This window comes from Portunus trituberculatus, chromosome 35 (assembly GCF_017591435.1).
Source record: "Portunus trituberculatus isolate SZX2019 chromosome 35, ASM1759143v1, whole genome shotgun sequence".
In the NCBI taxonomy this organism is placed as follows: domain Eukaryota; kingdom Metazoa; phylum Arthropoda; class Malacostraca; order Decapoda; family Portunidae; genus Portunus; species Portunus trituberculatus.
The window spans coordinates 5850104-5865103 of record NC_059289.1 but is presented as its reverse complement, the minus strand read 5'-3'; the positions used below and the strand labels follow the sequence as shown (position 1 = coordinate 5865103).

General features: G+C 40.2%; 1 protein-coding gene across 13 annotated transcripts in view; it reads left to right on the top strand.

Annotated features, from left to right (window-relative positions):
- The window catches only part of LOC123512933 (band 7 protein AGAP004871-like), a 395722-nt gene that overhangs the window by 160426 nt on the left and 220296 nt on the right, over window positions 1-15000 (top strand). For 10 of the 13 annotated variants that reach the window (XM_045269613.1, XM_045269617.1, XM_045269616.1 and 7 more), the window contains exon 3: window positions 5621-5635. The exons of the other annotated variants lie outside the window; for them this stretch is intronic. In XM_045269613.1, coding sequence (XP_045125548.1) covers window positions 5621-5635 — 15 coding nt within the window. The remainder of the gene's footprint in view (window positions 1-5620; window positions 5636-15000) is intronic. 13 annotated transcript variants of the gene reach the window in all.

Sequence of the window (15000 nt, the reverse complement as noted above, 5' to 3'; positions counted from 1 at the left end):
AGAGAGAGAGAGAGAGAGAGAGAGAGAGAGAGAGAGAGAGAGAGAGAGAGAGAGAGAGAGAGAGAGGGAGATTTACATTTGTACCTGGGAGATTTACATTTGTACCTATTAAAACTAATCACACTTGTAAAGTTTTTCCTGTCTCTTTTCTTCCTATTTTCTTTTTTTGTATTGTTTCATATTCGTTCTTCGTTTATTTCTTCTTTGCGTTATCGTTGTTTGCGTCTTTCATTTTATTTTTCCGTCTTCCTTCTCTTCGTTCTCTTCATTTCCTTATTTTCTATTCCTCATTCTTTCTGTTGTTCTTCACCTTTGTCTTCTTTATCCTTTTCTTCTTCTCCTTATTCTTATCCATCTTGTTCTTACTTTTGTGTTTCTTGTTTTTCTCCTAGTCCGCCTCCTTCTCCTCCTCTTCTTGCTCCTCCTCCTCCTCCTCCTCCTTCTCCTTCTCCTTCTCCTTCTCCTCCTCCTCCTCCTCCTCCTCCGCCTCTTCCTCCTCCGTCGCTCCATTAAGCCTGCCTTGCCCTGGGCTGCGCTGCGCCATTATCATTAAAAACACATCGTACAGGGACAGAATCGGGGGAGTTGTGATATTTTTTTGTCATTATATATATAGTTTTCTCTTATTTGTGTTTATTTTTCTTTTCGTCTCATTCTCTCACGCTCTCTTCGACTCTCTCTTTCTCTCTCTCTCTCATTCTCTCTCTCTCTCATTCGTGTGTGTAATTTGTAAATGGAGTATTGTTTTCTTTTTTTATATATTTTTGGGGGGAATGAGTGGAGGGGTTCCCCATTTATCATACGTAATTATTTGTTTGTGTGTGTGTGTGTGTGTGTGTGTGTGTGTGTGTGTGTGTGTGTGTGTGTGTGTGTGTGTGTGTGTGTGTGTGTGTGAGTGTGTGTGTCAGTGTGTTTGTATTTTTCATCTTCATTATTATTTTCACCGTCACTACCACCACCGCCGCCATCATCACTCAGGTAACCCATCGACAGGTAAGATCCAGGTGTGAGATGACCTTTCTCAAGCAATACCTGGCGCGGGGAGCGTGGCGGGAGGGGGAGGAGGCAAGAGATAGACGAGGCTGACACGCGGCGAAGGTGTGAAAGATGAAGTGATAACAAGTGAGGCTTTCAGAACTCAATGATGAAGTGAAAAAATGAAAAAGAAAGAAAAGAAAGAATAAAAAAGAGAACTCCAGATAATAGTGAAGATAATGATAGTCTGATGATGTTTACTTATTATTCATAGTATTTGTAGATGCAGAAAGGGGAAGAAGAAGAGAAAGAAATATACTATGGGAAGTAAATAGATAAATGAACACAGAAGAGGGGAAAGGGGAGGAGATATAAGGAAATTGTATGTATAGATAGATAAGTAAGATATAGAAGACGAAATCGTGAATAGAGACAAGGATAACAATGGTGAATGGTGATAGTAATAATAAAAATAGTAAGAAGAAGAATGATAATAATAGTAATGATAATGAATAGCTGCGGTGACACAAAGATAGAGTGAAAACAACAGATATTCCCAGCGTCTCAGGAGGCGAGGGTTGTTTGGTACACTTTCTTAATTTGTCTCAAAGCGGAAGGAGGAAAAAAGACACAAAGAAAGACTCAAAAAGAAAGGACAAAAACAAAACAGACCACAAACTTCAAACAGTGACCGACGCAAAGTTTTTTTTTTTTTTTTTTCCTAATACATACTTCATTTTTGTTATTGTTTGTTTGTTTGTTCTTTTTCACTCGAATTTCAATGTTTCACCGATGATTGAAAAAAAAATAAATAAAATGAGAAGTTTCGTTGTCAGAAATTTGAGGTGTAAAGAGAAAAACTCGTACTTTTCATGATAAAAGAAAAACATCGATCGAACCCTCCATGATAAAAAAGCAAATAAACTCGTACCTTTCAGGACAAAAAGAAAAGACACTCGTACTTTTCAAGGTAAAAACAAAGAAACTCGTACTTTTCATGACTCTTGATGAATTTCCTTTGGCGGGGAAGTGAGTTATTTTCTTTTTCTAGTGACATGATGAAACTATTTGCGTGGTATTGAGGGTGTTCAGATAAGCGAGTGGGGAGGCATTGTGGCGGCGGGGTGGTATTGGCAAGGCTCTCAATGGTTGGGTGGTGGTGGCGCGCCTACTCGGGTTCTGACTCTCCAGGTCAGATGAGGTCGAGGGGCGTAGAGTCAAGGTCACGTCACGGCTTTGTCATATAATAGGTCACACTAAGGTCATGTACTTTATTATTCTCTCTCTCTCTCTCTCTCTCTCTCTCTCTCTCTCTCTCTCTCTCTCTCTCTCTCTCTCTCTCTCTCTCTCTCTCTCTCTCTCTCTATCTATCTATCTATCTCTCTCTCTCTTTCTCCATGTTATGTAAAAGAAATGATGGAATAAAAGATTGTTTTTTCTGTGAGGTTACGCAAAAGTAAGAATGTTTTTTTTTTCCTTTTCTTCGACTCTCTACATGCCAGAATCCTGTCATATTATGTAGAACGAAACAAAAAGTTAGTTTGGTAAGTTTCATCCTAATACGTACATTATGTTTTCCCTAAGAAAGCGAGGCACAGCGCAGCCTTTTGTTCCTTTTTTTTCCTTTTGTCTTCGAGCACAACATGAAATTTGCTTGTATAGTGGAAGAGTTTGACCATCTTCTGAATATTCAAGATTCATAACGAAGAGAAAAACTTACGAATAGAGCGTTTACTCGTTTTTCTATTATTAAAGTGGTAGGAGGGAAGTGAATCTCATCATTAGTGTATAATAAGGGACAATGTGAGAAAGGGACATTTGTATCATTAGTCATTGATTGAGACGAAATGAGATTATGTGATGCTATTGTTAAAGGTTGATAAGGAGGACGTACGGTAATGAGGAGAATTTTGGGAAGGTTATGAGAAAATTGCTGAAGAGAAAAGTAGATGGACTGTCGCTGGTGGTTGTTACAAGAGTGCAGAAGAGAAAAATATAGTAAACACGTGGAGAGACATTTGTGAGGAGAGTGCAGAAGAGAAAAGGGAGGGTAGACAATTGAAAATACTAGTGGAGGTTGTGAGAAGAAAACGAAAGAGAAAAGGTGAAAATACTAGTTGTGCAGGTTGTGAGGATAGTGTAAAGGGTAGAAATGAGGATATGTAAGTGATGAGACGAGATGTTACTGTGAGGAGAACGTACAGAGGAAATAAAGGTAGTAGAGACTGGCGGTGCAAGGTACGAAGAGAATGCAGAAGGAAAAGTAAGGCCAGGGAAATGGATAGACTGACGCTGCCGCCTCTCAGGGATCTCACACCTGTCAGTATAGCCCCCCAATGGTATCCAATTCTTCTTTACTCTCCTGCATTGCTGCCCAGGCGCCCCACGAATTCCTTGCTTCGAATTTACAACTTTCTAAAGATATATAGATACATATGCACTGAAGGGAGCCTGGTAATGCACGTGTGTGTATTGCTGAAGGGAGAATGTAATATGAGAGGAACATTAGTGATAAAATAAAGTGTTCCATTAGGTTAGGTTAGGTTAGGATGACTGTTATTAGGTTATGTTAGGTTAGGCCAGACTTGATTAGGTTGATTTTTATTTTTGTGTTTAGCATAAGTTAGGTTAGTTCAGGATAGTTGAAATTTATTTTTTTATTTATACCATGTGGACTTTTCACGGGAATTTATTGGTTAAAGGGGATACTTTTTGGGTACCTCCTATCTTAAAGCCCACCCGCTAGGAAACCGTTGCCCCGAATGAGGAAGCCTAACCTGCAATCGTGGACAGGATTCGAACCCGTGTGCTTGGAGACCACTCAGATCCCAAAGCGCGCATGGTTCCACTGTACCACGGCGGCTAGAAGTTAGGATGAGTGTATGCTTAGGTTGGGTCAGGTTAGGTTAGGTTAGAGTCCGTTTTTAGTTGAAGTTAAGTAGGTTCGAATGACTTTATGTTCGGTGCGGTTAGCGTGGTAGTTTTTAGTTTACGTTAGGTTAGAGGGAGTGCGTTCGGATAAGTAGTAGTGTCTAATCAACATCATTCATTTCAGGGCCACATGACATTACTACCCTTTAGAATTACGTGTACCAAATGAAAATAATGAAAATGCAATGCTAAGTATGATGATAAGGTTTTGAAATACAATTGGGAGTAATATCTTTATTTGTCTTAAGGCTTCATTATATTTTGTTGCAGTTGCTTTTAGTAGTATTTCATTTTACTTAATTTGTTGGTACTCATTAGTGTTATATACATTTTCTCAGCTCATTATGGCGCGCTGCTCTAACAAGTCCAGTTCCTGAGGCGTTCATCTCATTACCACTGTTATCCACACACTATATATTCCCACGTATATAATTCACTCTAATTATTTCTCGTTTCTCCTCCTTTCCTTTACTCCTTCTTTTTCTATAATTACTGTTTATCTCCTCACTTTTACACCCCACGTTCATAACTCTCTCGGATTATCTTTTGGTTTAGCTTCATTCATTTATTTTCCCTTATTAGGGTTTATATTTTAAGGATGATTTTTATATTACTCCTGCAGTTGTTTTATATCAATGCTAGCTTTTCTTTTTATCATTACGGTCTAACTTTACATTTCCACATATCTCTGATCATATTTCAGTTTCTCTTTCCTCTTTTATTATCACATGTTGCATTTCATCTATACAATTTTGTTATTTTGTTAATTTCTTCCACATTTCTCTTTATATATCTCTTTCCATACAGTTTTAATTCATTTTCATCTTAACTTCCCTTCACTTCCATTTTCACTGCTTTGGTTTTACTATACACAAACTGTTCCTACTTATCAATCAGTGAAGTTCTTGTCTATTTCACTTTCATCTTTACACAATACACGCTTGTTACTAATCGTTTCACTTTCTTTCTCATCATTTATTATTCATTATCTATTACACATTATCCAAGTATTAACTATTTCCACGAATGTCACTGTAACTCTTATCCATATTTGACATTTTTCCGCACCATAATTATCTCCATAAAGCACTCCACAATTTTTTCCCTTAACTTTCTTATCACCCATTACACTTTTATCCACGCACCAACGATTCCCACGTACCTTTATGCAATTCTTAATCCATATCTTTCACATTCTCGTACATCTCTTTCCTTTAAAACTGCTCCCTGCATGATGATAATTGGGAAGTGTTCGTGAGAGTGCAGAAACCGTCGCTTCTTTTCTTTCTCTTTCTCTTTTTTTTTTCCTTACTTCAGTGGCACCACCGTAGTAACGAGCACTCCCTTGATCATTTGGCAGAGTTTATGTAGTTTAGCATTAGTCCCCGAGCAGCCATCCGGGCAGTGTTTCCTGGAGACATTACGAGTATAGCTTTAAGACTTTACCCTGATGATATGTAGGCTAGTGGTTGTGTCCTCATGAGATACTGTATTCATGATTATTATAGTCCCTCCTCGCCTCTCTCTCTCTCTCTCTCTCTCTCTCTCTCTCTCTCTCTCTCTCTCTCTCTCTCTCTCTCTCTCTCTCTCTCTCTCTCTCTCTCTCTCTCTCTCTCTCTCTCTCTCTCTCTCTCTCTCTCTCTCTCTCTCTTTAAGCCTGCAGAAATTACAGAGGTTCATTAACTAACTCACTACCTGTTTTTTCTTCCCTCAGCCCTATATAATTACAGTAAGTGACCCCCACCACTCTCTCTCTCACCAGGCCTCGCCCTCACGCTTCCAGTAACAGCAATAGAGAGCAGTAATGATCTTGCGCTGTGTAGTGTAATGGCCCCTGGTACACTGAGGGAACCATTAGTGTTATAAGCTTGTTGTACTCTTTCTTTCCCTATAGTTTCACGTCCCTCGGGAAAGACGTGTTGATAAGCTTTGTATTTCTTTGTATTTCTCTTTGTAACTTGTTCGTAAACGCTGATTGGTCGGGAACAAACACGGCATTTTGGACCAATCTAGTGAATTTGCTCGTCGGTTGCAAAACTTCGACGAGATAATTTGTTGTGTTTCTTTTGTTTTGTCTTTTCTGATTTTTGTTTCTAATAATTCTTTGCCTCCTGCCTTTGACGCGTTGTTGTTTTATGTTTTGATCTTTATTTTCTCTCGTGGACTTGTTTTCCACATCAGTAATAGTTTTACAGAATGCTTTTTCGCTTGCCGAGTTTTAAAAGTTGTAATGCTATTGATATTAAAAAGTTGCGAGGCAGTAAAGTTCTTTTGTTTATTCTGTTCTCAGTTTTGGAGTTAACTTAAATAACATTTCATTTCGAGTTATCAATTATTTTCTGACATAAATGTATTTTCTTATTATTCATTTTTTTCCTCAATTAAAAGTACTTTAAACTCTCCTCAAATACTAATTCAAATGTTTTTCTATTTGAGTAGTATGATCTTCTTTATTATCCATTTTCATAGATTTCTTCATAGATTTTCATTGTAACCATTTTTCTTCATTACATTACGCTTTTAATCCAAGTATTCCAATGCATTTTTTTCCAAATAGTATTTACACTATATATTGTTGCTCAATTTCAGTGTTTTTACCTATTCCACACAATTCATTTTTTTTTTTTTTTACTTTCTTCACTTATTTACTAAAATTTTCTTACATCTCCACTACGCACTAAAATTATCTAAAGAGACGGACAATTATTAGTGCGTGGAAGTTAAAGTTACCTTACAGCTTGTAATGTACTATCTACCTTACATGAAGCAAAGGAGGAAAGCGATGCGCGCTCTACATATCACCCTTTACTGTCACTGCGTCGCTGGACAAAGGTAGTTGTGGTGGCGATATAGTAAACTTATCTGTCCTTCCCTGTATACCACTTGAAGTGTCTCACCCTCGCTCAGTCTCCCTCTTGCTCATTCCACGTGTTAACTTTTATGAGCAAGCGAGTGAGGCAAAGTATCAGGGAAGGAATCAAGTCTTCGGGAAGGTGGGTGTTAGTTTTTCTTTCACTGTATACGTGTGTGTGTGTGTGTGTGTCTGGACGCCAACACACACAGGTCAGGCAAGGTAACACAGCGGTCGCCTATCTCATTTGCATACTGGCCAGGTTTAGGCATTCTAATGGGGCGGAATATCAAGGTAGAGGGAGGAGAAGGAAGGAGAAAGCTCGTGTGTCTATAGGTGTGACGTTAGGTGTGTGCGGGGTAAAGGAGTGTGCGTAGGAGGGAAAGGCCTGTGTGGTAATTATGTGATTGGGAAAGTAAGGCGAGAGAAGTTGTGAGGGCGTAACGTGTGAGATTAAGATGAATGTGTGTGTGTGTGTGTGTGTGTGTGTGTGTGTGTGTGTGTGTGTGTGTGTGTGTGTGTGTGTGTGTGTGTGTGTGTGTGTGTGTGTGTGTGTGTGTGTGTGTGTTTCAGTGATGAATGGGCCAGGGAAAATAGTTAGTTTCTGTGTGTGTTTATACAGTACAGGAACGAATGAATAAATGGATAAGAGAGTGAGAGAGAGAGAGAGAGAGAGAGAGAGAAGAAAATAAAGGAAATAAAAACAAACCTTATCACACCTATCGACCCTTACAAAGTCATTAATACACAACACCATGCAATCTAAACTAAAAGACATAAAAAACCAAACAATAGAAGAAAAAAAACATCAATAAATAAATCAGATAAAGAACACAAGAGAGAGAGAGAAAAAAAAAAAGAAACGAGACAGAAAACCCCCAGAATAAACTCCAAAACAGACAACAATAGACCTTCACACACCGACAGTAAAGATGAAAAACGAATGCACGAGTTAGAAACTGATGAGCGCCACATGACCATCACGTAGCCACCTCATAAAGCAAGTGCCAATAGCCATCACAGTGCCCGTTAAAAGCCCAGATACATTAGGCCCTATCATTTCACGTACACACCTCATTACTCCCTTGCTGCCTCCCGTATGCTCCCTAATCACTTCCTTCACCGTCCACACGCAAGAGTCAGGTAGAAAATAAAAGGGTCTCACGTTAATTAATTCGTACAGGTTAGATGCTTACCTGTGCATGAGATAAGGCAAGTTTTTTTGTGGGTATATTTCTTTATTCCCGTGTTTTTATTTTGAAGGGGTAAAGTTTTGCAGTGTTTTGTGGTGGGTTAATTGATTTACTGCGAGAGAGAGAGAGAGAGAGAGAGAGATTAATTAACGGCATTCAGGTCACAAGGGCGGAGTTTTAGCCATTTTTCAGTCCTCTGTGACCTCTATCGCCCTACTGACATGTGGTACTTACGCCCCTCCCATTAACGACTCTCTCTCTCTCTCTCTCTCTCTCTCTCTCTCTCTCTCTCTCTCTCTCTCTCTCTCTCTCTCTCTCTCTCTCTCTCTCTTTCCTTTTATCACTGAGAAACTACTATAATAATACCAGAAAGAGAGAGAGAGAGAGAGAGAGAGAGAGAGAGAGAGAGAGAGAGAGAGAGAGAGAGAGAGAGAGAGAGAGAGAGAGAGAGAGAGAGAGAGAGGAACAAAAGTTTTCCCTTGTTTCCTCCTTTGAACTTCGCCACAAGGACTGCCCCTCAGAACACGGTCGCTTGATCCTTACTTGTTGAGGGATAGAGAGAGAGAGAGAGAGAGAGAGAGAGAGAGAGAGAGAGAGAGAGAGAGAGAGAGAGAGAGAGAGAGAGAGAGAGAGAGAGAGAGAGAGAAATAAAAGATCTAAGCGGGAAAAGGAAGAAGGGAGGGGGAGAAACGAGGAATGAAATGAGAAAATATATAAAAAGAAGATTGGGAGAGTCTTAAGCAATGTGTTTAGGGTTAGAAAGATGAGGGGTGCTTTTTAAGGGAGCCAGAGAGGGATGTTAAGGCTGATGGAGCGTCACATAACCATTAGGACCTGAAAATATATATAAAGGAATGAAGGAGGACCCGCCGGAAGGAAAATAGAGGAAAAGAGTAAGTGAAAACAGCGAGTGAAAAGTGTAGCTAAGAATGAGAAGAGGAGAAATCGAGTGGAAAAGGAGAATGATGAGGAAAGGAAGAGTTTGTATCATGAGGAAGTGTTTAAGAGAAAATGTTGTGGGAAAAATGTGTGATTTGGGGAACTGAGTGAAAGTTTGAGACAGACTGACGAGTGAGTGTAAAAGAAGACTGTTAAAGGAAGAAAAGATTGATGTGTACGAGGAAAGGTGAAAGACGCAGCATCGGAAAGAAAGAACACTGGAAAAATAGAGTGTTGATTGCATCTGAGAGTGCCAAAACAGGTGAAGGAAAAAAAATTGACTATTCAAAAGAACGAAGAACTCAAAACATATGAAAGGAAAAATTGGAATAAGAGAAAAAAAAACACGAACACTAAACCAAAACATCGACGAACACCACTGTAAAAAAAAAACATACGAAGAAAAGTGAAGAAAAAAATAATAAATAAGAAAAAAGAAAAAGAAAAAACACTGATATACAACCAAAAGAAGATGAAGAATAACACCCGCCAAAAAAAATGAAACTAAATTAAGACAAAATAAAAAGTGAAGAAAAGGAACACAGACGAGTGAAGGAGGAGGAGGAGGAGGAGGAGGAGGAGGAGAAGAAAAGACGTTGAAATGGAAAAGGGTAGATGCCCCCTGACACTGATTAATGGGGCTATGTGGTGCAAGAGGCTTCGGGGAAACTTAATGATACAGAATAATTTAATGGTGTGGTGTATGGCTCTTGCTGTGACGTCACTGCTACCTGCTGAAGTTATCAAGTGGAGAGAAGTTTTGTTTTACGATGAAGGAGGAGGAAGAGGAAGAGGAAGAGGAGGAGGAGGAGGAGGAGGAGGAGGAGGAGGAGGAGGAGGAGGAGGAGGAGGAGGAGGAGGAGGAGGAATAGTAAAAAAGAGGCTTGGGGTAAAAGAATGCATGTTTGAGAGAGAGAGAGAGAGAGAGAGAGAGAGAGAGAGAGAGAGAGTTTGTCCATTATCACATGTTTTCCAGTGAGCCGAGTGTAAAGTTTCCAATTCTTTACTTTCTTATCCACAGAGAGAGAGAGAGAGAGAGAGAGAGAGAGAGAGAGAGAGAGAGAGAGAGAGAGAGACTTATAAAGCAAACACACAATGACATAAAGAGGCAGGGAGGCAAACAGACAGACAGACAGACACAGACAGACAGGCAGGGTATGAGTTACATCATTAGCGAACTCACTGCGAGAGACATGGACGAAAGAAAGAAAGAAACACAGAAAGACAAAATTATAGAGAAACAGATAGAAGGAAATAGACAGAGAAAAGCAAAAATAAATACATATAGAAACAAAGATTTATAAAGAGATAGACAGACAAGACAGAAAAAATACAGAAACAGAAAGAATTGATAGAAAACTGATAGAGACAGACAGAAGGCCATTATTTTGACAGACATAAGACAGACACAAACAGTCAATTACAGCGGAACAGATGGAGACAAAGAAGATGGCCACTAGATAAGGACAGACAGACAGGCAGACAGAAAGAGGCAGTCAATTAGAGAAAGAAGAGACGGATTTACACGGACAGATGGAGGAGGGACGGAGTGACGAAACAAGACAGGGAGAGAAACTTGAATTCTTTGTTCTGAGGACTTCAAGATTGGCAAGAAACTCGTCCTCTTATTGGCGAACTTCGACACTCGCCCGTCTGCCTCTCCGCCAACCCAAACTTTCCCTCTCACTCTTGTCCTCCAGCTTTCATTCTGATTGGAGGACGAGGCGCGGTGCTGTATTGACACCACCACTAGAGTAGTCAGGTACAGCAAACGTGAAAGCAAGGAAAGATAAGCAAAAACAAAGGACATTTCTTTCCTCTTCGCTTCCTTCTTAAAAAAAAAAAGCTAGGATTATAAAACAAAAAGAATAAATATATATATCATTAATTAACTTTTCAACATGATATATAACTACATCCTCTTTTCCTCTCTCTCTCTCTCTCTCTCTCTCTCTCTCTCTCTCTCTCTCTCTCAAGTACAATAAGAGTAGGGCAAAAGAGCAGATCAGATATTCCAACATTATCCAGTTAATTTTGGAACGAGGACTGAGAGAGGCAAGCCAGGCAGGGGAAGGGAAGTAAAGGGAGAGGGAAAAATGGAGAAGACTGGGCTGAGAGGAAAAGGAGGAGGACGGAAAGGACAGGTGGGGGAGGAGGGAAGGAAAGGAAGAGAGCATTAGGGAGAAGGAAAAAAATTAGGGTCAGTGAAGTAGAGGAGTGAGAGACAAGGATGAGTGGGATGGAGGAGGAGGAGGAGGAGGAGGAGGAGGAGGAGGAGGAGGAGGAGGAGGAGGAGGAGGAGGAGGAGGAGGAGGAGGAGGAGGAGGAGGAGGAGGAGGAGGAGGAGGAGGAGGAGGATAAGGGAGATGCAAAGTATTAGTGGTTATAATGCAGGTATTGGTCAATAATGTGAGAAAATACCTGTGTCTCTCTCTCTCTCTCTCTCTCTCTCTCTCTCTCTCTCTCTCTCTCTCTCTCTCTCTCTCTCTCTCTCTCTCTCTCTCTCTCTCTTCTCTCTCTCTCTCTCTCTCTCTCTCTCTCTCTCTCTCTCTCTCTCTCTCTCTCTCTCTCTCTCTCTCTCTCTCTCTCTCTCTCTCTCTCTCTCTCTCTCTCTCTCTCTCTCTCTCTCTCTCTCTCTCTCTCTCTCTCTCTCTCTCTCTCTCTCTCTCTCTCTCTCTCTCTCTCTCTCTCTCTCTCTCTCTCAACGTCATAAGTGAATCTGGAGAATGTCAATCTCTCTCTCTCTCTCTCTCTCTCTCTCTCTCTCTCTCTCTCTCTCTCTCTCTCTCTCTCTCTCTCTCTCTCTCTCTCTCTCTCTCTCTCTCTCTCTCTCTCTCTCTCTTTCTCTCTCTCGTGTGACCTTCCCATTCATTTATTGTTTTTTCATTGCCTTTGTTTTTTTTTTTATATCAATTGAAAGTTTTACTCTTCTCTCTTTTCTCCCTCCTCCTTCTTTCTCCTTCTCTTTCTCCCTCTATCTCTCTTTCTCTGCTGTTTCATTTTTCATTCCTTCCGCGCCATTTGTCGTTTTCTGTCTTCAAAATTACATCAGTTTCCCTTTTCGTATTTTTGTTTTCCTCGCGAGTCTTGTGTTCGTGATGCGTTTATCATGCGGCTCTATATATTTCCGGGGAGAGGAGTTGGCAGGGTAAAGAAGTGACTCAGCTTGTGGGAGACTTGGTATGAGGGTGACTCAGCGTGTGATCCGTGTTGACAAGTTCGTGAGTCAGCAAGTGGTAAGGTAAAGTGATCTGGAAGTGGACAAGTTGCCGGGGAATTAATGAGGTCGTGAGGAGATGGTTGGCTGATTGGAAGAGGGAGCGGAGTGAACATTTGTTATCTTGTGGTCGATGTCTTTCCACAGTGGCCAGGTTGGAAGTCTTAATGGTTGAATTGATTTAGTTTGGTGAGGGAGTTGATGTTTAAAAGGCTGAGAAAGAGTAACTGCAAAGTCTAATGTAGTTTAGTTAGGAGTCCTGGGAGTGGATGAGTTAGACAAAATTTACCTCCCAGTTCTCCTTGTTTTTTGTGTGCATCTTCAAACAAGCAAATCGTTACAATACAATAATTGATAGAAATGGACAACTATTTCAATTAAAAAGTTAAAATTATCCTAATGTAACTTAACATATCAAAACCTTACATTACTTAATATCCCTAACTCACCTCGTGTATCCGGAACAGCTGACCTTCCAATGATTCAAAGTTAGAGTAGAATATAATGAGGTCGGGGATGATTTGATAGCCGAACATAGTTATTGGAACAAAGGTGGCCATGGAATGATACCTTCCCCTCTGATCGCTTTGACTCTGTGTTGGTCAAGTTGATAGTTCAGGAAGAGGACCAGTTGGTAGGGAAGTTATTTGTGTTTGGTATGTCAATAGAGTAACAATAGGGACGGGAGAAGAGGTAGCTATTAGAATGATAGACCTATTGATTGATTTAACTCCATGCTGGCGAAGTTAGCTAATCTGAAGGAGAAGTCAGAAGGGATATCATTGATGCAGTTTGTAAGATGATGATTAAACGATAAGGATGGGAGAATGAGTGAGAGTCCAAATGGTTGGTTTAACTCTAATGTGGTGAAGTTAGCAAGATGAGGACAAGCTGAAAGGAAGTTATAAAGTTGGGAAGTAGATGACAGGGATGGGAGAAGAGGTGGCCAGTTGAATGACAGACCAACTGATCGATTTAACTTTATCGTGGTGAAGTTAACAGGAGGTGGACAAGCTGGAGGGAAAGTTATGTAGTACTGTAGTTGATAAGCTCATGGGTGAACGATACGAGCCGGAGACATGGCGGTTATTTCAATGATAAACATTCCCATCTCTTTAACACTGATGACCCAGTGAGGAAGTTTACAGCACCACAATTTACTTCACTGACCAACCGAGCTAACTGTGTGACGGTTTACCTGTGAATTGACAGTTAGGGGACTTACACCCGTTTGGAGCCTTGATTGCTGGACCTGTTGACTAAAACTATTATTGGGGGGATATATGTTACCTGAGGGAGTGATGACGGGGTGGAATCTCTGCCTACAGTACTCGCAACACACCTAACGCAACACAAACAAGGTGAATGCAACGTACAACTTAAATGAAAACCAGCGCTGGAGTTTTAGTGTGTGTGTGTGTGTGTGTGTGTGTGTGTGTGTGTGTGTGTGTGTGTGTGTGTGTGTGTGTGTGTGTGTGTGTGTGTGTGTGTGTGTGTTTGTGTGTGTGTCTAGGAATAGTGTCGTTGGTCTTTGAGATTGGATCGTGGGTGCCTGGGATGGAGTGTGTTAATTTTACAATGTCATGGTGCCTGTAGCTTCGAGTCTGGTCAGGATACACTGGTTTCTGATGTACCGTTGCTTTCTGTTTGAGTTCAGAGTGTCCTAGTGATGTGGGATTTAATGTTAATATTAACTTTAAACTTTAATATTAACTACTTTGCTACTTAAAAAAAATGAGAATGAAAAAATAATACACAAAAGTGGCTCAGGAAAATGTGTCACTGGAATACATATAATATAATTCGAAAAATATACTATTCTGAAATAAATGACATTATTCTTTTTGTATCACTTTTTATCTATATATATTTTTTTGTCATTTTTCCTACGCAAATTTCCCCACATTCGGTCTGCGTCATCATGCAAGCAGTGACGGGATGAATATTGTAACGCTGCTGTGAAAGAGGCGCTGTTACTCACATATTTTCATTGCGCTATGTGAAATAGAGCCACAAGTATGAAAGTGACCTGTATGACTCTACACGAATGCTTATAACTAATGGATACGTATTTTAGAAAGACACCAATGTAGAATTAACTTTAAGACAGAGAATGGTGTTATAGTGTCTTTAGATTGTACATTTTGGGGACTGGTACCTTCTGTTGCCCTTAATTGATAGTACTTTCTTGATCCTGAGGCCAGAATCACTTTTGTATAAATAATGTACAATATCAGCACCAAGTCATGTCTTTGAAGTATCCAATAGTCTCTCTAGTAACCATATTTCTGCTACAATTATGTATGTAAATTCAATAATATTTCAGCAAGACGTGATTGTGATTTGATCTCAACTTGCACAAAATTCTGCCGCTTTGCAATTCAAAAAGATTATAATATTGTCCCGTCCCAGTGACTCCTACTTCCCCCCCTCCCCCCTTCCCTTCACGCGGCAAGCTAAGCCTCGAGTAGTAATTGGAACTTCTATTGCCCAATACTTTTCTCGAGAAATTACTACACCTTGTTATGAACGAATTCCCTCGACAATTACTTTCTTTCTTTACGCTGCTGATTTTATTTATGGAACAATCTGAGGCTTTTCCGACAATTTCAAGGCAGAATATGAAAGGAAAATAATACAAAAAAGAATAAAGATGAAAGCCAAACATCAAAGACACACTCTTCACTTGCCATTGTGGAAGAAAACTTGACGTAGATGAGACTAGAAAACAAAACAAAGAAACACACCCACACACTTACCCACCGACACACGCACACACAAACACGCAAACCCACTGCCGTTCCTCTTCTCCTCGCTACCCCGACCATACACACATCAAAACCACATTCTTTATTCCTAGCATTAACATAGGAAGCATGTGGCAGATGGTGCGA